Genomic DNA, 27,554 nt, shown 5'->3' with positions numbered 1-27,554 from the left:
AGTGCCAGAGTGTGCCATATGGTATATAGAAAGCAGTTCAGTTCTTTCTATCCCCACCTGCTGGTAGTTGGACAAAACCCAACCGTCTGGATTCATCAGCCATGATTAAGGGAATGAAAATTACACTTCTCCCTCCGAATCCGCGGTTTCAGTACCCGTGGATTTGGTTATTTGCAAATTTTTTTTTCCCCCCCAGACCTTTCCTGGTGGTCTAGCAGCGATGCGGGGCAGGATCGATCTTCCTACGCACCTGCCTCGTGCAGAGCCGTCATCAAAATGGCTGCTATGAGTTCCCGTTGTAGTCTTGGGGAAGGTCCGGGAGGCAGGGATGGGTCAGAGCCGGCCCTAAAAGTTATTCGTGGTTTTTAAATATTCACGGGCCGGCTCTGACCCTATCCTCCACGAATATTGAGGTAAGTCCCAATTTTACCTTTTGTGCTAAAGATTGATTAACAATGACCATGTATTTTAAAACACCGGACATTCTGAGGCATTTCTCCTTCTTTCTATAATGAAGGATTTTTTTTATTTTTGTTAATTTACTTCATACTGATGTTACTTGCATTGGTTTGGAAATCTACTTTGTTGTGATCACCCCGATAGCCATGGAAGGCCTGGGCATAAACTAGTTGGAGAAATGAATATCTCTGTGGCTACATCTTGGCCCTTTAACTTCTCAAGCTAAGACAAGAAGCAGGGAGCCAGTTTTGGGCCTTGCTTGGGTAATGGGTAACCGTTATATCAGGGCTGGTTGAAACAATTCTACTTTAAATTTCCTTACAAAACAGGTGTAAGCACAAAATTTTCAAGTTACATTTTTGTAACAATAAAGTCACACTCCAGAACCCACAAATGTTTCTAAGGTGGATCAACTTCTAAACTCATAAAAAGTATTGATTTAAGTACATTCCAAGAGATTTTTGAGTTAGACAAGTAAAAATTCTGTCAGTAGGCTCATGTGTATGTTTCTGATTATTTTCCTTGAATGCCACGAATCACCTGGTATGAGCAATAATGTTGCCGTGAAACAGTAGGACGAGTACACTCCCTGGAGCCTGATCTTCTTCAATTGTGCAGTCTTTGTTCCTACTGTTATTTTTACCCAAAGTAGCCTAATCTGCAAATTGGCACACTTTTGATGGCTTAATCCTTTGGCAGGTGCCATTAAGTTAAAATCTTCCTTTTTATGGGGGGGGGTTGCAGAAATGGATGAGTTAGATTACAGAGCTAGGGCAGAACAGCAAGATAATGCCAATGATCTTATCGTACAGCTGAGTAACAGAGTAGATAGAGTCTGCCCCAGGAGGTTTTTGAAGTGCAGTCAAATGAACAGCCTCCAGGAGACATTTTAAATGTGAAACTACTGGCAGGGTCCAAAGCTTGGATATGTTTTGTTGAGTCCCTAGGGACAAGCTGTAGGGAAGAGAACTGGGTCTGGGTCTGAGTCCTGAGCCCCTTCTGGCAGGAACCAGGTGCAGAGCATGTCTAATTAAGGGAGTTTAAAAGACAGCCTGCAGGCTGCAGGCAGAGCTGTCTGTGTCTGTGGAAAGCTGGCTGGAAGCAGGGAGATTGGGCGGGGTGGGGTTGGGGGGTCAGTTTGCTGTCCTGCTGTAGAGAAGATGAGAAATGACGGGATGAAATCTCAGGCACAGCAGGTGCCAGGGATGCTTGGAATCTGCAGCCCTTATTATGCTCAATTCCTCAGCCATTTTTCATACATTTGGACTGCCAAGGAATTATTTTATAAAGCTTTTGTCACTTGTAAAGCTTGTTTTACATGTGGAAAATGGCTCATACAAAATTGTGCAGGGGTATACATGCATAGAAAGTAGGTACATTAAAAGACCTTGCCCACTTTTCCATGATCTGTGCATAGACCTGGGGGTATAATTTGTAAGGAGTGGAGCACAGTTGTGATGAGCGTACTTTGCAAAAGACACATGTATTATGATGATGATTATTAATTATTTCTTTAGTGCTACTAGACATACAGAGTGCTATACAGAGTCACAAAGAAGAAAATAGTCACTGCTCGAAAGAGCTTACAATCTAAACAGCCAAGATTACAAACACACATTTACACTTTCACATCAAGTGTAACATTTGTGCAAGAGAACTGATACGCTACTGGCACTGATGAGAAAGTAAAGCAATGACAGCTTAGACCTGTGGGTAAATTATGACTGCAAATGTGACACAGCAGGCTTAGAGTATCGCTCGGTAATTATAGAGAATCGTTTGGAGTGATTTTAATATTAATGACCTCATTGTACTACATTTGCATAGCAGTATCAAAGATTGCTAGAAAACTTAGAAAAGACCTCAGTAAGCCGTTTTGATAATCTGCCGCTAAAATACATGCATTCTAAATCGGCTTGAACTGGTTTAGCGAGCAAGTTAAAGACAGATTTTCGTTTTGAGAATCTGTCCCTAAATGGCTGCACTGTGAACCATATTTTTTAAATAAAGAAACATAGAAACATGATGGCAGTTAAAGGCCAAATGGCCCATCTAGTCTGCCCATCTGTAGTAACCATTATCTCTTTCTCTCTCCGAGAGATCCCACTTGCCTATCCCAGGCCCTCGAATTCAGACACAGTCTCCGTTTTCACCACCTCTTCCGTGAGACTGTTCCACGTATCTACTACCCTTTCTGTAAAAAAGTATTTCCTCAGATTACTCCAGAGCCTATCACCTCTTAACTTCATCCTATGCCCTCTCATTATAGAGTTTCCTTTCAAAAGACAGAGACTCGACATGTACATCTATATTACGTAGATATTTAAACATCTCTATCATATCTCCCCTCTCCTGCCTTTCCTCCAAAGTATACAGATTGAGATCTTTAAGTGTGTCCACATACGCCTTATCACGAAGACCATGCACCATTTTAGTAGCCTTCCTCTGGACTTGCTCCATCCTTTTTATATCTTTTTGAAGGTGTGGCCTCCAGAATTGTACACAATATTCTAAATGAGGTCTCACCAGAGTTGGCACATTTCACCTCTGCCCTTTAATAAATAATCCATTTTCTTAGGTGCTCTGGGAGATTAGTATAGACCAAGAACAAAATATTCCAAGAACAAGTGGAGTAAGATGGAATAGGATGTACAACAGGAATTTCCAATTGGGATGATATATCCATGTTGACAGAAATATCCTTGTATTTCAGTCAGGTTTGAAGTATAAAAATTTACTCTAATTGAGTAGCTGGCCACTGGAGGGATTAAGGCATGACACTTACCTTGATAATCTTTTCTCATGTAGATGCCTCTATTAGTTTTGAAACTCCACCCTGTAAGTGGACTTCACCTGCCTTGTGCCTTGGGATCAATCTGGCTTTGGAGACTTCTCTGTCTCTCAGATAAGCTGGGAGGAAAAACACACACAAGAAAGTAAAGTCTGGTCTAAGTCTGTGGGACACGCGAGTAGCTCCAAATTCTGTATAATATTAGTGCAGGTTGTACATAGTTATTTGTAATGCCAGGGTTATTTTCCTCTTTTCCCTCCTTCCAGTTATGTGTGTCATTACAGTGCTTCTTGATTGCTTTTGTACAAACTGAGGGGACAGGAGCAGCTGCCTGGAAAGGAGGTGGAGTTCAAAGATAATTGACAGCATTCTGCAAGTAACGTGCGGGTTTAGATGCACAACCTTAGCATTCAGGACTACTAGGCACATCTACAAGAAAGAAGATTATCGAGGTAAGAACCTAATCTTTCTATAGACTGGTCTCTACTCAGGGCCTGATGTAGTAATCTGTGCTATCCTTTACAGCAGTGGTTTACTCTTGATTTTCTCATGCTAATCTTACAGGCAAATTACAGCAAAACAGTTCAGTACATTTTGCAGTAAGCTTTTTTTTCCCCCCCACACTAAGTGCGTGTTAGTGCTTAAAACCATTTATTAAAATGACCCCTAAATTTTTGTGTAATTTTTTTTTGGGGGGGGGGGCTTAGGCATCCCAGAAAACATTTAACTCAGGAAACCTGAATTCCAGGAACTGTTCACTAATCAGCTCTTAATAAGGATGAATGGAAAGCTGGGAGTCTGGAAAGCAGAACCAGTTTGGCGCAAGCAACTTCTTGCAAAAAATGTTTTTTCTTTTCCCTGAGGCCATATGCTTTGCCTAGGGATTAGCTATGCAGGGAATCCAGACTTCAGATCCTTCTTGTTCATCTGATGATCTATGTGAGTCATTTCACTTCCATTGCCTCAGGTACAGACTTAGGGACCCTTTTATCAAACTGCGGTTCAAAGTGGCCTTAGTGCATCCTTAAGTGCCGCTGTAGTCACTCTACCCCTCTCTAAAGTCACTTTATTAGCTTCCCATCTGTTTCTGAATACAATTCAAACTCATCTTATTGACATACAACTGCACTCACTTAGCTGCCGCTCAGTATCTCTCTTCACTTATCTCCCCCATGCCCCCCCCCCCCGAGCTCTGCTCAACTGGTAAATCCCTCCAATCTGTGCCCTTCTCTTCCTCTGCCAACTCCAGACTCCGTCCCTTCTACCTTGCTGTGCTGTGTGCTTGGAACAAGCTGCCAGAATCCCTACCCTGCCCGAATCCGTCTCTGGCAGTGTTCAAGGCCCAGTTAAAAGCCCACTTTTTTGAGACTGCTTTCAACTCGTAACAACCTCTCACCTTAGGATCTGCAACCCCAACCCTATATGTCATGTCTATCCAGGTTAGATTGTAAACTCTTCTGAGAAGGGACCGTCTTTTAAATGTCAAAATGTACAGCGCTGCATACACCTTTCCGCGCTATTAAAGTGATAAATAGTACTAATAGTAGTAGTTTCTATTTTCAGTATTAATAGCTACGTTCTAATTTTCCCATTACCATGTGGCCATTAGCACATGAGTCCTATAACCACCCATTAGGTAGGCGATAAGGACTCACATGCTAAGCATGTACTAATCAGTTAATGCACACAGCAATGTAGCTGCGAACATGCTCACTCTCCACCCATCAGTGCACCCCAAAGTAAGGCATTTTTTGCTGCAGTAAGCATGAATTAGTACATACCACAGCTTAGCAAAAGGGCCTCCTAGACTGTGAGCCCTCTGGACAGGGATTCCCCAACCGAATATGAATATGTAGCATGCCTTGATCTTGGATTTGGAAAAGGGGAGGGATTAAATCTAGAGCAGGAGAGCTGCTGTTCTTCGTAACATGTGCTCTGCTATGCTGAAAAAGAGATTTAATCTACCTCAATTTTAATTATTTTTACTCAGGACAGAGCGCTTGGCAAAAAATATCATGAATGACATTGGAGACAACTACATCACCGTTCTCTGCGTGCTGAAAGGTGGTTACAAGTTCTGTGCCGACCTCGTGGAACACATCAAGAATCTCAGCCGAAATTCAGACAAGTTTATTTCCATGAGGGTTGACTTCGTCAAAGTTAAAAGCTATTGTGTAAGTTCAAATAGAGGGGCATTTTTTATATGATGTTCAAATCCAATTTTGGATGTTTTGTAAAGAATATCCAGAAATCCTGTGCCAAACATGGTCATTTTTGAACCAGAAAAACATCTGTCTCTTTGGTTTGAAACATTTTTGTGCTCTGTCATCCTTTAAGGGCCATTTTCAAAAATAAACAAACAACATCCAAGGGGAAAACGCACCAAAACAAGCTATTGGGATATCTGGGGGCTAGCAGACTTGGCAGTAGAGTAGTGGACAGCCTAGGTGGTACTGCAGTGGACTTCACATAAAAGATCCTAGGTACACATCACATCATATGGTGAACCCTCCAGGAATAGCACAAAATGTACTGTACCCAACTGTACACCAAATCAATAACCCTTATGTCTGCAGGTATCACTTATATATAGGTTCAGTGGACATTTTGTGTTTTTTGGGGGTGTTCTCACTTTGCACCACAAGTGTACCAGTTAGAGTGGGATAGTGGCCCGAGTCCCCTTCTCTACAGTCCTCTACATCAGTGATTCCCAACCCTGTCCTGGAGGAACACCAGGCCAATCGGGTTTTCAGGCTAGCCCTAATGAATATGCATGAGAGAGATTTGCATATGATGGAAGTGATAGGCATGCAAATTTGCTTCATGCATATTCATTAGGGCTAGCCTGAAAACCCAATTGGCCTGGTGTTCCTCCAGGACAGGGTTGGGAACCACTGCTCTACATTGACCACTAGGCTACTCCAGGGAGTTGCTTGCTGCTCTGATTGGTCATTATATCTACAGTACAGCTGTCACTTTTACCTCTTAGGAGGATGGGAGAGGGTCAGGGACTACTTGAATCAAGCGGGGGAGAACATGCCCTTATCCCTCCTGTAGTCATCTGGTCAGTTTAGGCAAATTTATGGTACTTAGTCATTATTGAAACAGGTTATCCAAAAATGTTCTGTTTTCTTTGCCTTGGACACTCTTACAGTGTGCCATTATTGCAGAAATGCCTGGATTCTCTAACCAGCGTCCATGTCGGTGGCTGCTGATCGCGTGCCAGTCATGCAACAGCATCAGTTAGAGAATCATACCTCAAGTGCCTACATAAGTGCAATTCATGCAAAGATAGGCACCGGAAATGTAGGCCTGGAAAACCCTGGCCTACATTTCCGGCACACATTTTTTGCCAGGGGATCCTGAAAATAGTCCACAGCTTGCCGTCAGCTGATTGAATCAGCTGAGCCGGCAGGACTCCCTGAAATTGCAGCTTCAGGGAGTCCTGCCAGCTCAGCTGTTTGAGGATTCCTCTGCTGCGATTAGCTGAACTAACAGGGAGATCCCTGATTCCTCTCTCCCTCCATCCCTCCCTCTTCCCACCTATCAGCTGACCACCCACAGCACTCCTCCAAAGAGAACCCTCTCCCACTGAGCCCGACACTCCACACACCCCTTCATACCCCCTTGTACATTTGGATGGAAAATCGGCAGATCCATCTCTTCAAAATGGTGGGCCCTCCCCTTCTCGGTGCACCCTGGGATGCACTGGGAGAGGCCTAAAACTGTGATTGGCCCAGGCACCTATGGCCCCTCCCATAGAAGGGGCCTTAGGTCCCTACCCAGTGCATCCTGGGATACATTGGCAGGGGCCTAAGACTCTTATTGGCTGAGGCACCTAAGGGCCAAGGTAGGGTTTTAGAATTTCCCTGAAGATGTCCAAAACTTAAGCCTGCCCTCGTTCTACCCAAAACAAGCCTTCAATGCGCCCCTTTTGATGTTTAGATAAACTATTTAGAAAAATGTCTTAAAAATGAGTTTTAAAAATAGCAATTTGGCTGTTTTTTTTTTTAAATCTATCTGCCACTTTGTGTCTTTTGGGATGTTTTAGTGTTTTGAAAATGAGCCTTGTAGTTTTCAGTTTCAATCATTCTGTTTATTTATTTATTCTAATATGACTTTATATTTTAAATTTTGTTGTCTGTTGGCATGAGTTGCCAATATGCCGGTGCTTCCCAAGTGGCAAGTTATAATCCCATTTGGAGTTGTGACCATGGCAAAAAAAACAAAACAAAAAACACATAACCTCCTGTCATTGGCTTACACAAAAATGCTCTAATTTGACCTTTGTGTGCTTGAGGAGTGGCGGGGTCTGTGCCTGCATCAGCCAATGCTACACGTGAGCCTGGAGGAGCAGCATCAGAGGTAAGGTAGGGGTCACAACTGCATAAAGGCTGGGCAGTACTAGAATAAGCATCAGATGAGTTAAGATTAAACTAAGTCAATAAATAATAAAAGGCCCCTTTTATCAAGCTGCGCTAGAGGTTTTAAGCGCAAGCCGGCATGGTAAACGCTCTGATGCTCATAGAATTCCTATGAGCGTCGGAGCACTTTATCTCACTGGCCTGCGCTAAAAACATCAAGCGCAGCTTGATAAAAAGGGGAGGGATAGTGTTATACTCCAGGACATGTCGCAACAAATGGCATACAGATACAAGTCTCGGATCCAAAGAGTTTGACTATTTGAGTAACCAGCCCAGTTTCCCCAAGGTCATGAACAGCGTCAGTGGGCCATACTTTCTCCTGTGCCTCCAAGTTAAAAATAAAAATTAATTAGTTCTAGGGTGATGGGTGCCCAATTTTAAGTGGTAATATTTTAAAATATTTTTTTTTTTTTTAAAGAGGGTAATAAATATACTCTCTGTATCAAGATTTGCTTAGATGTGTGTATCTGTAGACATTGCAGTTGCGGGTTTATATATTTTACATGTCTGCCTCTTAACAGCTCCACAGGTATACATCAGGCAGCATATAAAGATTTGCTGCTGATGGAGGAGCTGCTTGCTCTTTCTAGAGTTTCCTGTTGAAGCTATGAGGCATGTCGGCAAGAACAGTGGTGGCAGATAAAATCCAAAACAGGAAGTTAATGAAAAAAACCATCAAAAGTAAAAACATGTTAAAAGACTTTTAAGACACCTAATAAAATCCCAGCATGACTGTTTTGGCAGATTGCCTGCACCAGGGGAAAACTTCACAGTTTTTAAATTCTTCAAAACACATAAGCAGCGAAACTAGACCACCACCACCTTTCTAATCTGCTGACTATGATGCCCAACTACAAAACATTCAAGAAAGAACTTAAAACTTTTCTATTCAAGAAATTTGTCAAATGATCTAACTAAACTTGATTGACCCTCCATGGACCTCGACGCATACTACATCTATTAACCATGTATTCTCCCTTGAAATGGCCAGGCCAACTCTTGTTGTAAACCACCTAGAACTGAAAGGTATTGGCGGGATAGAAGACACTAATGTAATGTAATAAACCAAAACACAGATACACATACATACGTATAATCTCAGTCTATAAAGTGGTAATTCTGAAATCTAGGGGCCTGCATTTAGAACATAAGAGTTGCCATACTGGGACAGACTGAGGTCCATCAAGCCCAGTATCCTGTTTCTAACAGTGGCCAATCCAGGTTACAAGTACATGGCAAGATCCCAATGAGTAAACAGTTTTTATGCTGCTTATTCTAAGTGGATCTCCTCAAGTCCATCTTGATAATGGCTTTTGTTTTAGAAAATTATCTAAAACTTTTTTAAACTCTCTTAAGTTAACTGGGTCATTCCATGTCAAGTGGTACAATATTGAAAATCATCCCCACTCAACCTCCTTCATATTGAATAAAATTTTGTGTGGAAGTTCCCTATAGTCTCAAATGAAACATGTAAAAATTTTCAGCTGGATCTCTATTGGTTTGAGACCTAGAGGCTGTCGAATGAAGGTCACCCTTGCATTACTGTGAACACAAAATGGCAAATTTGTCCAGCCACTAAAGCCCATCAAAGCATCCAATAGAACTGAAATTTAGTGTATTAATACAACCCTTGGCACCAACTTCATTTGCAAAGTTTGGAATATGACATTAGTTTACCTCCTCTTATATGAGCCAGCAAAGTAGGCAAATTGTTATAAAAGAAATTTAATGCCTACTTTGACTCCTCATTGCTCCTGACCTATATTTCGATTTCAAGTCATAACTACTAGCAGTCTTGGCGCATGACATGCACATAGGATTTGCAATAGGAGGCTTTGCAGCCAATTGGAAGCAAAGAAATGATATTAGTGCTTTATACAAATATATGACAACCTAATGGCCACCAGAGCAGCAAAACTAGACCGACAACTCACCAATCTGCTGTCTTCGACCACAGATTACAAAACCTTCAAAAAAGAAACAAAAACCCTACTCTTCAAAAAATACATAAAACCCATTTAACACAACCAGATCCGTCCCAAGCTTCACCTATTATACTATCTACTCCTTATCAAATCTATGTATTACCTAATTTCGTGACAATTCTTATGTAATCCGCCTTATATATTTTGTAACATGTACATCGTCCAATTTTAAAAAATATTTTATATCGCTTGAAAGAATGTCTAGTTTGTTAAAAAAGCCATTCTGTTTCATATTTAACCCAGCCTTGCTTTGGCCAGAAGTTAGGTCTCAAATGCATGAATTATTCAAACACATATACATGCAGTGGTTAAAAAAAGGGTATGGTTGGCATCCTATTGTATAATATGCAAATAAGCTAGAAGTGTGAAATTTCATGGTGCAGCTAAGCTTATTGGGCTTGTCATTCCAACTCAGGTTACAACATCCACTGCTTTCACATACTCTTGTAAATGGCCCATCAAAATGGTCATTTAGTTATTGGTGCTTCATTGCAAGTTCAGTAAAGGTTCCTAGCTGCACATCTCCAATTTTAATAAAATTTAGTGACGTAGGAGCCATGGTCCAAAACCTAACTGGCCAGCTTATTAGATATCAATGTTCTTTGGTATACAAGTTAACATAGTTGAAATAATATGATTCAAAATTAACATTTCAAATTCTTAATCCAACTTTTTCCACTCTTGCTGATGATAGATTGTTGTGCGCGTTTTCATATAAATGGATATGTTTGACAGCTACTATAGGAATGATGCTGGAGGACCTCGTTGGGCTAGCTCTTGACTGACTTCTTTGGATCTTTAACTCATCAAGTCATTAGGACTTGAACCCGAGTTGATAGCATCTAATACGCACGTGTCAAACACAAGGCCCAGGGGCCGAATCTGGCCCGCCTGGCCATTTTATGTGGTCCGCAGTGACTGTGCAGCCCCAGTCCCAGTGGCGCTCCACACTGCCTCAGTACCCATTTGCAGGCAGAAGGACCCAATCCCAGTGTAAAAGCTAGGTTGGAGCAGGGCTCTCCACACAAGTGCCTGACCGTGCCACAGGTGTCTAAGGGTAAGGAAGGATCTATACTTCTACTAAGACTAAGGCCCTCTTTTACGAAGGCGCGCTAACCGATTAGCATGCGCTAATCGCTAACGTGTGCGTGTTAGTCTATGCACGCATTAGCGTTTAGCATGTGCTAATCGGTTAGTGCACCTTAGTAAAAGAGGGGTAAGTTTCTTAATAAAAAATTTGGCCCTCAACTTAGCCTGTGTTTTAGATTTCGTCCCCTTATGCGATTGAGTTTGACACGCCTGATCTAATACAACACACGCACTTAGCCAACTAACCGACAATAATCATGGCATAAGGCAAGGATACATCTTGTTGCCCTATTTGTTTCATCTTTACGGTGAGGCTATTTTCAGAAAAGCAAATTTGGAAGAAGAGAGTTAGTTTTAAAGTAGGTGGTTGAAATGTAAACAACCTGTGTGATGCAGATGATGCAGTGCTCACTGACATTAGTAAAGAAGTCATGTTGTATCTGCTAGGAAAAGTTAAAGCCAAAAGTCATAACATGGGATTCGAACTGAATATAAACTAAAAGATTATGACTATGGAAAATGATGAAGATTTTGTGCTTGAAGGAGATAGAATAGAAGTTGTAAAGTGTTTTAATCTTCTGGGCTCTTTGGTAAACAAGCAACTAGCAGTGAAGAAATAGTCCGCAGAATAGCAATCGGTCACTCTACAATGAAGGCTCTTGATAAGCTATTTAAAGACAATGAAATAATAGTTAAAACAAAGGTCAGAGTAATCCAAGCACTCATTTCCTCAGTGGTCAATTATGGATGCAAAAGCTGGACATTACAGAAATAAGATCGACTCATTTGAACTTAGATGCCGGAGAAGGATTCTATGCATGCCGAGGTCCGCCAGAACTAACAAATTGATTTTGGAAAAGATCAGACTGTATATGTCATTCGAAGCCCACATGATGAAGTTAATGACTATCTTATTTTGGTCAAATTGTTAGAAGAGAGAGAGAGATCACTGGAAAAGGACATCATGTTTGGGAAGATCGAAGGAACTAGGCAAAAAGGACGACTTGCAATTAGGTGGCTGGATACGTTGACAACTGCTATGGGAATAATGCTGGAGGACCTCATTGGACTACCACTTGACTGATTTCTTTTTAGATCTGTAACTCATCAAGTTACTAGGACTCAACTCGAGAGATCTGTAACTCATCAAGTTACTAGGACTCAACTCGAGTTGATGGCTAAGTGCTAATACAACCCCCGCTCGAATTAGCACCCCCCGCCCGACCAACTTTAACTCACCCCCGGTCTGGCACTGGCACGAGAACCGGCATCGCTTCCCCCCCCTGCTCACAAAGGCTCCCCCCGCTCGAATCGGCACCCTCCCGCGAGAACAGGCACCCCCGCCCGACCAACTTTAATTCACCCCCACCCCACCCCATCTGGCACCGGCACGCAGCCCACAGGATGTGCCGGTGCTGCTTGAAGATCATCTTCCTGCCTCTGCCGGTTTTGAGCATGCATCTGCGCATGCTCAAGCCCTTCTACCGTATTTTAATTCATATACCGCGCACCCATGTAAAACGCGCACACGGGTATAGCGCGTGGGGAACTGTAATTTATGTAAATACATTTTTATATACCGCGCACACCTGTATACCACGCATGCCGCCCCAACTCTCCCGTCGCTGCCCGACTCTCCTTTAGCCCGCCCCGACTCTCCTCTCCCCCTTGAAGTCCTGTCCCCACCCTGAAAGCCTGATGCCCCCCCCCCGACGTCCGATTCACCCCCCCCCCCCCCGCAGGACCGCTCGCGCTGGAACACGCACCCGCAGCCGCACCCCTACCCCGAAGGACTGCTTGCACCCCCACAGCCTCCCCCCCATCATGTAGAAGTTTCCTACCGTCGTCCTGCTGCTTCCTCTGCCGGCGGTCCTGCCCCTTCTCTTAGCCCTGCGTCTACGCTGCGTCTACCCTGCTTCCTCTTCCGGCCCACCCCCTAACTACCTCCATGAAGAGATCCCACATGCCAATCCCATCTTTTCTTAAAATCTGGCACGCTGCTGGCCTCAATTACCTGTTGTGGAAGATTATTCCAGCGATCAACCACCCTTTCGGTGAAGAAATCTGTATTACTTTGGGGTTTAAACATAGTTAATGATTTTAATATTGAAAATAACATAGCTGAGTTGTTTTGCCTTTCCAATTTGTTTCTTATAGTACTCTTTCTTTGCAGCATTTATTTTAATCTTATAGTGGTTTTTTTGCTAAATATTTTGCTAAATTTGAAGGTGTTTTAGTCCGACGCCATTTTCTTTCAAGAGCACGTAGAGAAAGAAACTGTGATGCATGTCCCTAGTACTTTGCAAAGACAGCAGATGTAAATTTCTATAACTGACATATTCCAATTACTACATTACAAACTAACAAATACAAAAAAACAAGAAATGATAAATATGATACCATTTTATTGGACTAAATACATTTTTAAATTAGCTTTCAAAGGCCAAACTGCCCTTTCTCAGGTCAGAACAGTATATTGCTGATGTGGAAGGAGGTTTTGATCTCTGAAAGTTTGTCAAAAAGGTATTAAAATTAGTCTAACAAAAAGATAACACTTCAATTTTCTGTTTTTATTTATTAATGTTTATTATTAACACAGCTACCACATTATCTTAAATGGAAATTAAAATTATTTTTTTCTATCTTTGCTGTTACCGTTGCAGCCGGCGCTAAAAAAATGCAGTACGGTTTTGTAAAAGGAGGAAAATGTAGGGTAGGAAAAAGAGAAAGGGTTTAGAGTGAAAAAAAAAACGCGGTGTGAAAACGAATAGCAGAGGAAAATAAAGTGAAAAATAAATTCGCGTAAACCGAGCTAAACAAAGCACACACACAAAAAAAAAAAGATGAGTAAATTTACATATTTAAAGATCTTTTCCCTGGCTCTTAACTTGTCAAATGTCTTGCTACAACAGCAGTGCTTAGAGATGCAGTTTTCTCCTTTCTTCCTCGTTAGCTGTTTGAATGTAGCTCGTTTTATTCTTGATCTTCTCGTAGAGTTAATTGTGCTGCAGACAGATGAAAAGTACAGTCCAAACAGATTTGCATCTGAAGCAGGACTCTATGGCATAATTCCAAACATTTTAGCATTTTGTTTATTCATTTTGATCCAAAGTTCACACAAAACTTGCAGATTCCCAGGGTGACGTCTTTTGCAAACACTTACTAATACAATTTATATGTTTTGTAGTCCCCCTTCTTCAAGACAAGGACAGGAAAAAAGGTTTTTCCTGTTTAAACATAGCCATTAAACAAAATCCATTTCCACCCTGAGATGATGTAAACAGAACATATCACAGTTTGTATTTATTGTTGAAGTGCTAAAAATACATACTTGTGAAAAAAAAATCACAATTTAAACAAATTGGCCTCCAGTGTGTTTCCAAAGGTTTGTTTGCTATTTTAAGTGAAAACAGTTGATCTCTTATTATGTTTCCTATATGTTATTGTAAGGACACACTTTTTTGTAAATGTTATATTTAGCAATCTTGCAAATATGCCCAGCCCCCCTTTTACAAAGGCACAGCAGCGGCTGCCATGTGGCAAACACTCCAATGCCCATTGAATCCCTATGGGCATTGGAGCCATTACCGCGGTAAAGGAGGGCCATAATTGGCAAAGATACGCCCATACAGAAATTTCAGTAGAAAAGAAATAAGCAAAGACAACAGTGAAACAAGAAAAGAGTTAACAATGAACTGATATGAATCCACAGTTTGTGGGAGAAGAACATCAAGACAAAATGAAGATAGAGGGGACATAAATGATGAAGGGACTGAAAGGTCCAGAGGTTTTGAGCCTGGATGAAGCTGGGCAGCCTTGTTGCACTACAGGTATGGGATGGGCCTGGATTCATAAGTGGGTGGAAAGGCTGCAACTGCCCCTTGCCAAGATCCAAGTGTTTTTTTTAACCTAGAGTCAATTTTGCTCTTCTGTTAGCATTTGACTTTGAGTGCCCAAAGTATTCTTTACGTTTGGGTCTTAGGATGGTAGTGGTAGGGAAGGGGTGAGGGCTGAAGGAGAGAGGGTGTGTGGAGGGGTTGGAATTGAGAGGGAGAAAGGAATGTAGGATCATGGGGAAGAGAAAAGAGGGGGAGGTTGTAGTTGAGGATTTGAATACATGGAGAGGAGGTCAGAATTCTTTTATTATTATAAAAAAACACACAAAATGGTAATGTTTATAATAAGAGGTGATAGAGGTTACAGAAAGGGTGGTAGATGCGTGGAACAGTCTCCCAGAAGAGGTGGTGGAGACAGAGACTGTGTCTGAATTCAAGAGGGCTTGGGATAGTCAGAGAGAGAAAGAGATAATGGTTACTGTGGATGGGCAGACTAGATGGGCCACTTGGCCTTTATATGCCATCATGTTTCCATAATGTTATACAAGTCATATATCCAATACAAAAATAAAAACAAAATAGATTCTACATTTATGTCCTCCTCACACACACATATCCTATACACATATCCCTTCACATACACATACCACATGCCCCCTTCCACACATATACCCATCTCTTCACCCCATTCATCCATATGTGCACGTGCACACATCTGTTTCCTTTTACTTTCTTCCACATACACACATCCACATGTCCCCACCCCTACTGTATTTCAACCTTCTGACAGGGATCTGAGCCCCACTGAAGAAAATCAGGGCCACGGTAGTAGCAGAAGTGTGCCAGTGGGGAACTGACCCCTGTGACACTAAAGGAGAGAGCATCATGGCTTATTAGATTAAAAGGTGTGTGGGCAAAGAAAATGGAGAGGGTGAGAAGAGGAAAATGGAAGGGGAGAATGGGGAGAGTGAGAAGAGAAAAATGGAAGGGGGGAAAGGAAAGGGGAATGGGGAACAGCTGATTCACTTTTCCTTCCTTTCATAGAAATAAGAAGGCATCATTTTGCATGCTGGCCCTACCACTTCCACAGTACCTGCCATTTGTACATCCCCAGGAGCTCATGTAAATATATTAAGATTTATTAATTATTTTATGAAGAGAGTCGCTCAAGGCAGTGTACAACAGGTATAGTTTGAAACAATGTATTGTAGCAACAGCTTAACAATTTAGTAGTAAAATAAAATATTAGTATAATACACAGTTCGAACAGTGAGTTGAACATGGAAACAGGCAAATTATTAAGATAGATTAGAATGGCATTAGGTCAGGATTGGCCATTTGTTAATGTGTCATTTCTATGTGTGATGTAGGAAACTTATTTGAGTTCTTTTTGATACAGGTGATAAGCCAAAAATAGCAGTAATATGATAGTGTCAGTAATGTACATGTGGAAATAGCACAGTAGAATATTCATAAAATAAATAAATAGAACATAAATATGATATAATGGCAGCACAATATAAATGATGTGCCTTAATAGTAGAATATCAATAAAATAGTCTTCTCGTTATATGCGATTTCATTAATCTTTCAACATACAATTTCAGCAGTTTTTAGGATTTTCAGAAAAGTGTAGTTTTCTTCAATAGATTTTTTTATTATCTTTTTTTTAATTGAAGGTCTGCTTGATTGTCATTCAATCCTTCTGCTTGTACATTTTTTATAACTTAATTTTTCAACTTGTTATATATATACTAGTCTTTAAGCCCGTTACATTAACGGGTGCTAGAATAGATGTGTCTGACTGTGTTTCTTTATCTCTCTCTCCTTGGCCGCTGTCTGTATCCTTCTGTCTCCCCCCCCCCCCCCACGAGCACAGCTGTCTGCCCCAGGACACACCTCCCCCCCAAAGCAGCCCCCTTTCTCTCTCGCTAACTGTCTCTCCATGGCCCTCTTCTGTCTTCCCCCCCCCCCCCGAGCAAAGCTGTCTGTCCCCAGCACACCTCTCCCTATCTCTTCATGGCCCCTTCTGTCTCCCCCCAGCACACCCCTGCTCACCAAAGCAGCCCCCTTTCCCTCTCCCTGTCTCTCCATGGCCCCTTCTGTCTTCCCCCCCAGAGCAAAGCTGTCTGTCCCCAGCATTCCTCTCCCCCAAAGTAGCCCCCTTTCCCTATCCCTATCTCTCCATGGCCCCTTCTGTCTCCTCCCAGAGCAAAGCTGGCCCCAGCACACCTCCCCCCCCAAAGCAGCCCCCTTTCCCTCTCCATGGCCCCTTCTGTCCCCCCCCAGCACACCCCTCCCCCCAAAGCAGCCCCCTTTCCTTCTCCCCCTGGCTCCCGGTATTGATCCCCTTCTTACCCTCCCCTCCATCCCGGCGTCTTCTGGCCTGCTCCTCTTCAAAGCAGCCTGCGATCTTGGTGGCCGGCTTTAGCAAACCTAGCAGGCCGCTCTCCAACTCAGTAGCACGTTCCCTCTGACGCGATCCCGTGCGTCAGAGGGAGCGTGCTACTGAGGTTGGAGAGCGTCCTGCGAGGTTCTTTAAAGCCGGCCACGATCGCAGGCTGCTCTGAAGAGGAGGATCAGCGGCGGCGAGTAAGGTAACACGGCGAGGACGCGGGCAGGCAGCGAGTGAGAGGCAGCGGCGAGTGAGGGCGGGCGGTGACACGCTGAGGACAGGGAGAGAGCACAGTCTCGCGCCTTCAGCCCCCGCATGTGCCGTGAGGTTAGAATGTTACCACAGAAGCACACCTCACGGCGCCACACCTCACAAATTTTCGAGAGCGCATGCGCGCTCTAGCATTTTATTATTATTGATATATATATATATATATAAATATTTTCACTTTTAAAATATTTTAAGTTTTGAAGAACTGGAAAAACTGGGACCGGTTAAATTATAATTTCTGGTGGGAATCTTTATGCCACACTTTTAAACTGGAACGTATGATTGCCGTACATCTGGGACATTATAGGAAATTTAAGGATGTTTGGGAACCATTGACAAAATTCTGTAAGGAATGATTATTGATTTTGACCTTTGGTTATACATGTCCAGGGTAGGGAAATACCTTCAATTTAATTTATTGCAATTTTTGTGTGTATAAAAGGGGGGAAGAGATGTATTTGTTATGAAATATAATTTGATTGAATTTAAGTGCTGTTTTAAAGTGTAAAATGTCTGTATAATATGTTGCACTTACTGTTAGCTTTAAAATGAGTAAAGATATTCAATAAATAAAGTTTTTAAAGCTGAATCACTTATCTTTTTAACTTTTGAAATCAGCTTCAACTTCGTTGGCTGGGGACTTCTGCCGACATGTTTTGCCGTACTGGCTTTTTCAAGGCAGTCCCTTAGACGGTGAATACAAACATAATGCTATTACAATGAGAGTGCTTTTATACCTTCCTATAGCATACATATTATTACTGCAGTCTTTATAATGCTCACATAACAAAAATTTAAAGTTACCAGTTTTAATCCCTTACCAATTTTTGCTCACACACGCTCATGTATCCCCGTTCTCTTAGTGGGCTAAATATGGAATTGTCGTCCTTTTATTTAGTTTTCAGAGAGTCATCTATGCTTTAGCACGTTGTGCTCTTACTTAAATTTTAAATCTAATTTAATCTACTTTTATCAAAATCTTTTTTTCCTTTTACTTGCAATTCATTAGCCCTACCAAAGAGAAATTACAGTAATGTGTTCCATTTGATTTCCAAATTTAAACCCTTAGGGGGTCACGGTATCTAGGGGAAAAAAATCCGCTTTTGTTCTTTAAAATTTAGAAACCTGTCATAGTTCCCTCCTTCCCGTCCTTCCACTACTTGGTTTATCACCCTCCACCTAATGTGATGTTGTTCCCTGCAATGCTGAACCAGGGGTGCTTGTAACGCCCCTGTCACAATCCTTGATTTGTGCTCAGTTAAACAAACATTTATTTTTGTCTATTACTTCTCCCAATGTTTATAAGTTCACAAGGGCATAGTATCAAATAGATTACATTTTTGCTCTTACATGTAGTAGAAGTGCTCGCTGTCAATCTTCTTCTTGTGTTTGGCACTCGGAACCTGCAATGGTGAGAGAGCACCACTGACAGAAGCCACATTCAGTATGACTTATATCTATGGTTGTGATAGTGTATCTTTTCTTTGATATTATTTTGCCAATATTCCGGGATCTTTGATAGCTACGGTGGGTGTAACTGTAAATTCTTCCACTACCGTTTGTACAATAGGCCAGTATTTCAGGATACTCTTTTTTTTATTTGCTGTCCCATTTTATTATATGGAAGGACACAAATTAACTTTTCTTCTTGGGACAAATCTTGTTTCTCTTGCAGTAATAAGTCTCTGTTAGCAAACTGTGCTCTCAATTTTGCCTTCCTAATTGCCGATTTTGGATACTGACGTTCTTTTCAGTCGTTCTTGAAGTCTTTCTGCTTCCTCACGATAGAGGATTATGTTAGTACAAATCCTTCGTATCCTGATAAACTGGCCCACTGGTAGGTTATACCTTAGGGAGTATGGGTGGGAACTGTGGAACTGCAACAGCGCATTTCTCTGTCAGTTTTCAGTAGATTTTTGTGATTAATTCTGCTTCTTTACATACTATCAACACATCCAGGAACTTGGACAACACATGTGCTTTCATATAGTCACTCGCACAAAAGCACCCCACCCAGCCACTGGTTCAGCAAAACACACTTTTGTGCCATGCCTAGAGTATGTGTTTTCAACTCATTATGGGTTATGTAAACATTATACAACCTCAATCTTTTTCTTTGATTTTCTGCTTCAAAAGATAAATGGTATCCTTCTATCCCTTTGAGCTATACAGTATATTGTTTGTTTTTTTTCTTTTTAGTTAAGTAATGTCTATTTTTACTTTGTATTTTGTTTTCTAATTATATTTTAACTTGGTGGTTATTAACCATGTTGGATGACTTCATGCCACAAATGACATATAAATAAACAAATACACCTTCCTAGTTAAACTATCTAATATAATAAAACGCTAAGCGCGCATGCGCACTCTTACTGCCATGTTGCCTGATCTGTAGTTCCGTGGCTGGCAGAGTGCGCATGCGCGCTTACCAGCGCATCTCTCTGTCTCGCAGCGGGTTTGCCATCTCCGGCCAGACAAAGTTCATTTTTTTAGTTCAAAGCCGCCGCTGCGGCTCCTCTATCGAACTTCACCAGAGTCGGAGAAGACTTCCAACTCTGGCGGGGATCGAGAGAGGAGACGCAGCCTCGGCTTTAAACTAAAAAATGAACTTTGTCTGGCCGGAGCCGGCAAGCCCGCTGCGACACAGAGAGATGGCATGATTGTGCCCAGGGCTTGGGTCCTACTTCCTCTCTCTTGCAAGTCTCCAGCAATCAGCAGATCTACCATGTGCCAGTTTCAATCCTCTCCCTATCAGCAGTAGCTTTACTCACTTTCTTTTTCTCTGAGGCAAGAATATGATCTGATGGTTTCTCCTCCCTTCTCTTTATGTCTAAAAAAATAAACTTCGCAAAAAAAACTGTCTTTTTTTTTGGGGGGGGGGTTAAAACGTGCATTAGAGGTTGTTGCTTTATCGACAAATTGCCATTTTTGCAGACTACCCTATATTATGAGTGACAGGGAGACTCGGCAACGGGGGAGGGGGAAGAAAGCCAAAAGCGGAAGATTTTCAACAGACAAAGCCGCAGAGGAGGATCCTCTCTCGAGCCGCACCTGCGTCGGAGAAGGCTTCTGATGCAGGCGGGGATCTAGAGAGGCGCCGCGAAGGCGGCTTTAAAACAAAAATAAACTTCGCAAAGTAAAAAATTGCCAAAGTTCTGTCGTACGAGTCAAGCTTCAAACTCATAGGAGCGGAAATGGCGGATCTGTACTGCACGACCTTAAACAAAGCAACCGTGGCATGTTTTTTTTTTTTAATATCTCCCATCCGGGTAATAGTAGGCGCGTTCGACTTTCGGAATTACAAATTTACACGTGCGCACGTTCAGAGTGCGAACTTTCGCTTTTAAATGAGTGTCAAGTGGCGGTTTAACCTACACGAGTCACTCTGTGGCGATTTCAGACTTTGGACAATTTCTATTCTGCCGGTTTACTTAAAAAAAAAAAAAAATCTGTGCAACTTCTATTATTACTACAAAAAAGGTAGGTGAGAGTTATCTCCACACACATGACATCCCCCTGACATCTCCACACAGACACTGAAGGACAGGGGGCCAGGGAGAGACATTAAAAGAAAAAGGCCCATTGACAGACTGGTATTCACATTATGAAGGAGACAATTTCCTGTCACATTCAATAAAGCTCAGGGGCAAACTTTAGAAAAAGTGGGCATTTACTTACAAGAACCAGTATTCAGCCATGGCCATTTATATGTAGCTTTTTCAAGAGTTAGAAGTTTTTCAGATGTTATGATGACAATTATAGATGGCCCTAACCAAGGAAAACAATTACCAAACTCAAACAGAATCTTCACAAGGAATATTGTTTATAAGGACATTTTATAGATATACAACATTAAAAAAAAAAATTCTTAAAATTATCTTAATACTAACAATAATAATAAAACCTTTACCTACACATGCACAATTTTACACTCCATTCCTGTAAATGCACAATATAATATAACCACTAAAAAAAAAAGTAGGAGAACCAAACATTCCTTTACACCCTTGACTTAATCAGGGTTTCTTATGTTGTCAGGAAAGTATGTGTGTTATGTATAGTTGAAGGAGGTTTTACATGTTTTAGTTTGCTCTAAATGTTTATATGGATAGTTACTTGGGGAGGAGAGAACATTTTGGATTAAAATACTACCATTTACAGTGTTTCAGGAGAGACAGATCTCACAAAAATAAAATATTTCTCAAACACTTTAGGTTTTATTTATATGCCCTAGTGGCACACACATCTGCAGAAAAAATGGAAAAACAAACAATTTACTAAGCGTAAACTATGCAACAACAAATAGGAAAAATATAAAAACTTTAAAGAAAACAACTATACAATGAATATTAAAGCTCTTACGGTAAGTTTTATGTAATTTTTTTCAAATGTTAACATATCACATCTATTCTAGTACCCGTTAATCTAACTGGCTTAAACACTAGTTATATATAACAGTCTTCTGCAGAAAGATATTTTTAGTTTTCCATTAAGGAAAGTTGATTTTTCATATTTGCCCATGCAGAGATCATCCTGATGTCAGCTGAGGAATTTCACTAAGAGTTGTTCCCAAAAAATGATGATTGCCGTAGCAATACAGCTTCCAATTATCCACAAACCTCAGGTGTGATATTATCTGGGGTTATCAACACCTCAGAGATTAAAGTTGATCATTAGCCTAAAGAGTATTAAAGGGATTTTTTTGCCAGTCAAAACAAGAGTAGTGATAGGGAGTCTCTACAAACTATTTCTCACTGGCTCTTAATATAAAGAATGTAATTCTTCATAGTCCAGGTAGAGTGTAGTTTGCCACATTTTTGGGGGGATGAGGGGAGCTTGATGTATTTCAATCAATTCAGGATTCACTCTATATTTATTATGTTGAGACCAGCAAAATGGTTTTCTGCTGTGTGGGGGTCAAATTGTGGAACTTACTTGTTAGTCAGTTACGAAAACGTTGCGACAAGGGTAGTTTTAGAAAATTGCTCAAAACGCAACTATTTGTAAATGCATTTTTTAGATACTGATTTTTTTGTGATTGTTTTTGCTGAATAATTTCTATATGACTTTCTGAGGATTATTTGTTTATGTTTGTCTGATCTTATCTGTTTTATTGAAATATGTATGTATGTATATATTGTCCTAAAGACAAGTCATTTGTTCGGGCAGGTTTCCTCAGATAGGACCACAAGAAGAGGTCAACCATCCCCTAATCACTGAGCCCATTTCTTTATGTGGATACACAAGTATCTGTGCTGCTTATATCCATCATTTTGTAGGAACCTTCAAGTCCTAGAAGAAAAACAGAGTTAACATTTTGCAATTTACGGTACTTTAGTATTTATTGCCTTTTCATGAAGAAATTCACCCTTTTCATGAAGAGAGTCACGCTTGAATAGTAACCAGGTACGTAATTTCCTTATCTGTCCCAGCAGGTTAAGAATCTAACTGTCGTACCTGGGGCAATGGAGGGTTAAGTGATTGAACGCGCAACCTTGGGTTGCTCCGAGCAGCTCTAATCACTAGGTCACTCCTCCACTCCCCAGTTTATTAGGACTTCCCCTACTGACATACAAAACTGGGCAGTGTCTTAATTTATTGTCAAAGAGATACAAAAGAGAATTCCATTGTTATGAAATGGCAGAACACATTCATACAGAGAGAGAGAGTGCACTCAGACAATCACAGTATCTAGGACACAAATCCATACAAAGAAAAAGATAGCATACAAATACCAATCCTTACAAGGAGTATGCTGTTACCGAGGGAGATACTATACCACCAAATATGTAACTCGGGTATTAAGGGCCTGCTACTATAAACGTCACCTAACTCCTAGGCGCCATTGAATGCAATTTTCAATCATCTGCTAGGCACCGTTTATAAAATCACACCTAGCAGTGCCTAAGCAGTCTAAGGCACTGGTAGGTGTTGTATCCTTAGGTGCACAGCCATTTAAGCCAGGGTTTTCTTACTTATTATTATTATAGGTCAATTAAGAAAGAAAAGGCAAAATATTATGCTACTGAGATTAATAATGCCTCTGATAAGCCTCTTTTGTTGCATCTTTGACCAAGCAGTCCTCTGACTCGGCTCTAGATTCGGCAGTTTTGGCAATTAGGTTTGCAGATTACTTTATAGGGAAAGTACAGTTGGCGCGATCACTATCTTTCCCCAACTCTAACTCTCTTACTGTTTCCTATCCTTCATCTCTCTGTTTACTATCAGTTTCAGAAAACAATGTCAGTGTTTTTTTTCCACATTTGTCTTCCGTCCATAACTCATTTCAGTAAGTTGGTAAATGCATCACATATGACTTTTTGCCGTCTTGACGCAATCCCAACTCTATGGTTTAAAATTCAACGACATGCACTTCTATCACTCATGTTATCAATAGTCTGTAACAGTTTGTCCTCTGGGGTTTCTCCGGCTGCTTGGAAAAAGGCTTTTGTCCAACCTATTTTGAAGAGTTCTGGTTCTGATCCAACATTTGTTTCTAATTTTTGTCCCATTTTGAATTTCTCATTTATCTCTAAATTGGCAGAAAAGATGGATTTTCATCAAATTACACAGTTCTTGGATGATGATCAGGTTTTGCATCCTTGCCAATCTGGGTTTTGGATGCAACAGAAACTGTTATTGCAATTCTCCTTAGTGACCTCCATCTATGTCTTTACCAAAGAAAAATTGCACTTTTGGTCTCATTAGATCTAACTGCTGCATTTGATCTTATTGATTATTCTCTTTTATTAAAGCATCTGGCCTCGATTTATATGACTGGTGTGGCTCTTCTTTGACTAACCTCTTTACTGTCTGATCATTCATTTAAAGTTTCCACTGTTTATTCTGATTCTGACCGTTATTCTTTTCCTTGTGGGGTCCCCCAGGGCTCTGTCCTTCCCAGTTTTATTTAATATTTTCTTGAGCCCTCTAGCATCTTTACTTGAGGATTGTCGCTTGAAGGCCTATCTTTACGCTGATGATATACTTATTATATATGAAACAGATCCTGTTACTCCTGATATTTCTCCATTGCAAATGGCTATAGATAATGTTGTGGATTGGTTAAGTGCCAACTGCCTTATCCTTAATCCGTCCAAATCTGTTGGTTGTTGGATCACGGGCCTTTTGTAGACCCTACTATCACAGGCACTTCTCTTTCTTTAGTCATTCCTTTTAAGTTTTTAGGGGTTATCTTTGATCTTAGGTTGACATTTGAGCCTCAGATAAATTCTGTGGTAAAGTCTTGTTTTTGGGCCTTAAGGCAATTTTGCTCTATTTGTCCTTGGATTATCGCTCTCAAATGGCTTTGATCTTGAGTCTTGTTATCAGTAGACCAGACTACTGTGGTCCATGCAGGGGTTTTGCAGGCTCTGCTAAAGAAACTGCAGTCTGTTTAAAATTTATCTATATGAATCTTATGTAAGGCAGGATGTTATGATCATGTAACACCATTTGTAAAGGAACATCATTGGCTCTTAGTGGCATAGCGTATACAATTTAAGATCCTTACTCTTACCCATCGACTGGCCTCTGCACGTTCTTCTACCTTTTTCTACGTTCGTCTGCCTTTTTCTATCTGGCATCCTCCCTTTGGAATTCTCTTCCAAAGTATCTACATCTTGAATTATCATATCCTAAATTTAAATCTGGATTGAAGACCCATTTGTTTGTATTAACTTTTAATTCTTGATATGTATTTCTGCTGATTTTTAGCTAGCTTTCTAAAGTTTAGTGCACAATTACTGATTTAGGGCAGTTAATATTACTTTGTTAATTTTATGTTGATTTGTTTGTTTTTAATTTTATTTTTACTGTTTTACTTTAACTTGCTCTTTCTTTTCCTTACTATACATAATTTGGAGTTCCTTTTTTCTATTTCTTCGTAAATTTTTGGAAACCACTTTGCTACTGTTTGTAAAAAGCGGTATGTGAAGATTAATAAACCATAAATGAGTGCACCTAAGTCAGACTATACCCAACATTCACTCCAAATTCACCCCTAACTATGTCTTCTTGCTGGTAGGCATCTTGGTATAGGCACCAACCAGCTAATTAATTTTTTAATTGTTTTAGAATGGCGCTTTCAATTAACGGTGCCAGTTGTGCCAATTAAGTTATGCATCTAGATCGGCTAAGTGCACAGATCTAAACACCTAACTTCAGGTATCGTTTATAGAATCTGGACCTAAATGCCTGTTCATAAAGCCAGGTTTGAAAAGATGTTTTAAATTCTTGTAAATGAGGAAATATTGTGGATACATAATGGCAAATTGTTCCAGGTGCTATGCCTAGTAGAATCTGAGGGTGCCTGTTTAGGGCCCGGGAGGATAGATAGTCTTTCAAGGAACAAAGAACACATAATGAGGTAAAAGGAAGTGTGAGATTGGCTAAGTAGTCCAGGGATAAGAACATAAGAATTGCCGCTGCTGGATCAGACCAGTGGTCCATCGTGCCCAACAGTCCACTCACGCGGTGGCCTCCAGGTCAAAGATCAGTGCTCTAAATGAGTCCAGCCTCACCTGCGTACGTTCCAATTTATCAGGAACTTGTCCAACTTTGTCTTGAATCCCTGGAGGGTGTTTCCCCCTATAACAGCCTCCGGAAGAGCATTCCAATTTTCCACCACTCTCTGGGTGAAGAAGAACTTCCTTATGTTTGTATGGAATCTATCCCCTTTCAACTTCAGAGAGTGCCCTCTCGTTCTCCCTACCTTGGAGAGGGTGAACAACTTGCCTTTATCTACTAAGTCTATTCCCTTCATTATCTTGAATATTTTGATCATGTCTCCTCTCAGTCTCCTCTTTTCAAGGGAGAATAGGCCCAGCTTCTCTAATCTCTCACTGTACGGCAACTGCTCCAGCCCCTAAACCATTTTAGTCGCTCTTCTCTGGACCCTTTCGAGTAGTACCATGTCCTTCTTCATGTATGGCGACCAGTGCTGGACGCAGTACTCCAGGTGAGGGCGCACCATGGCTCGATACAGCGGCATGATAACCTCCGATCTGTTAATGATCCCCTTCTTCTTGATCATTCCTAGCATTCTGTTTGACCTTTTTGCCTGGTTTAAAAGCTTTAAAGCTAGTAATGAAGATCTTACCAAATAACCCTCTATCTTAAAGGAAGCCAGTATGTCTTCATTAGAGGTGGGATGATACGGTCTGAAGGTTTTGTGCAATAAAATAGCCTAATTACTATATTTTGAGTGGATGCAATTTTTTCAAATAACAAAATTGCATCAGAACCCAGTCCAGTAAAATCAGGCATGTTTCAGTTGACCTCTGAGGAATTCTGAGTACACTCCACCATAGGATATATAGGAAGAAGCTCCTCACACTATTGAACTTTTTTTTTTTTTTTTAGCCACATGTTCATCATCACATTTCAGTACTGGCAAATCTATAATTCTCCTTAATTTTTATTTTTATTTTTTTTTACCTCTTTACAATATTCCAATTTCTGCTCCCAAATTTCTCAAGGACCTCGTTGTTTTACCCAGCACTCTGCATTTATTGAAGGCTGGTTGAATTTTAGGTACCCAAGTCCACTGCTTTTGCATGGTAGCCAAATCAGTTGCCTCTGCTGTTTTGCTGTATGCCAGACCACTACTTTTTCAGTGCAGTACAGGAACTGAGCGATAATGCCTCTGGAATTACTTTAGGGGGGGGGGCATTTTCATTCTCTAGAAACACCCTCTCCATCTGAAATGAAGGCATCTGATCATTTGACATCACAGAGTGATCAAGGAAGGTAAGGGTCTCCTGTGCAAGTAGTAGCAGAATGTTCTCCTAATTTTTCACCTCAGGAATTCCCCTAATTCTCCGGGTTTTCTTACTGTCTCTGTTCTGAACATCATTTGCTTTGAATATCATGTTTTCTTCCATGGTGTACAAAGTTTCAATCCAGGCTTGCAAACCTTGGATAATTTCAACACCCTCTTCCACTTTAATCTCTGTATCCTCTACCTGAACCCAAGCTTCTGAGGGGACCATGCAGCTCACTTTTGGTCAGAGGAAGAAGTTTCAGCTGAAAATGCGCTGGCAAAATATAGCCGAATCTGGACTTCAGGCCAGGTTTGGCACTGAAACTGACATTTAAACTGTTATTATTATTATTATTATTTAGGGCTCCTTTTACAAAGATGCGCTAGCGTTTTTAGCACACACACCGGATTAGTGTGCGCTAGCTGAAAAAATACCGCCTGCTTAAAAAGAGGCGGTAGCGGCTAGCGCATACGGCATTTTAGCGTGCGCTAAAACCGCTAGCGCACCTTTGTAAAAGGAGCCCTTAGTCAGCCTCTAGGCA

The 27,554-nt window shown here is 41.0% G+C and overlaps 1 protein-coding gene across 1 annotated transcript in view; it reads left to right on the top strand.

Moving 5' to 3' along the window:
- PRTFDC1 (phosphoribosyl transferase domain containing 1) overlaps positions 1–27,554 on the top strand; it is a 131,086-nt gene that overhangs the window by 32,684 nt on the left and 70,848 nt on the right. The window contains exon 3 of the mRNA XM_033931384.1: positions 5,241–5,424. Within this exon, the coding sequence (XP_033787275.1) occupies positions 5,241–5,424 (184 nt within the window). The remainder of the gene's footprint in view (positions 1–5,240; positions 5,425–27,554) is intronic.

This window comes from Geotrypetes seraphini, chromosome 2, assembly GCF_902459505.1.
Source record: "Geotrypetes seraphini chromosome 2, aGeoSer1.1, whole genome shotgun sequence".
Taxonomy (NCBI): domain Eukaryota; kingdom Metazoa; phylum Chordata; class Amphibia; order Gymnophiona; family Dermophiidae; genus Geotrypetes; species Geotrypetes seraphini.
The sequence above is the reverse complement of the archived record's forward strand: the minus strand, read 5'-3'. Positions and strand labels throughout refer to the sequence as shown.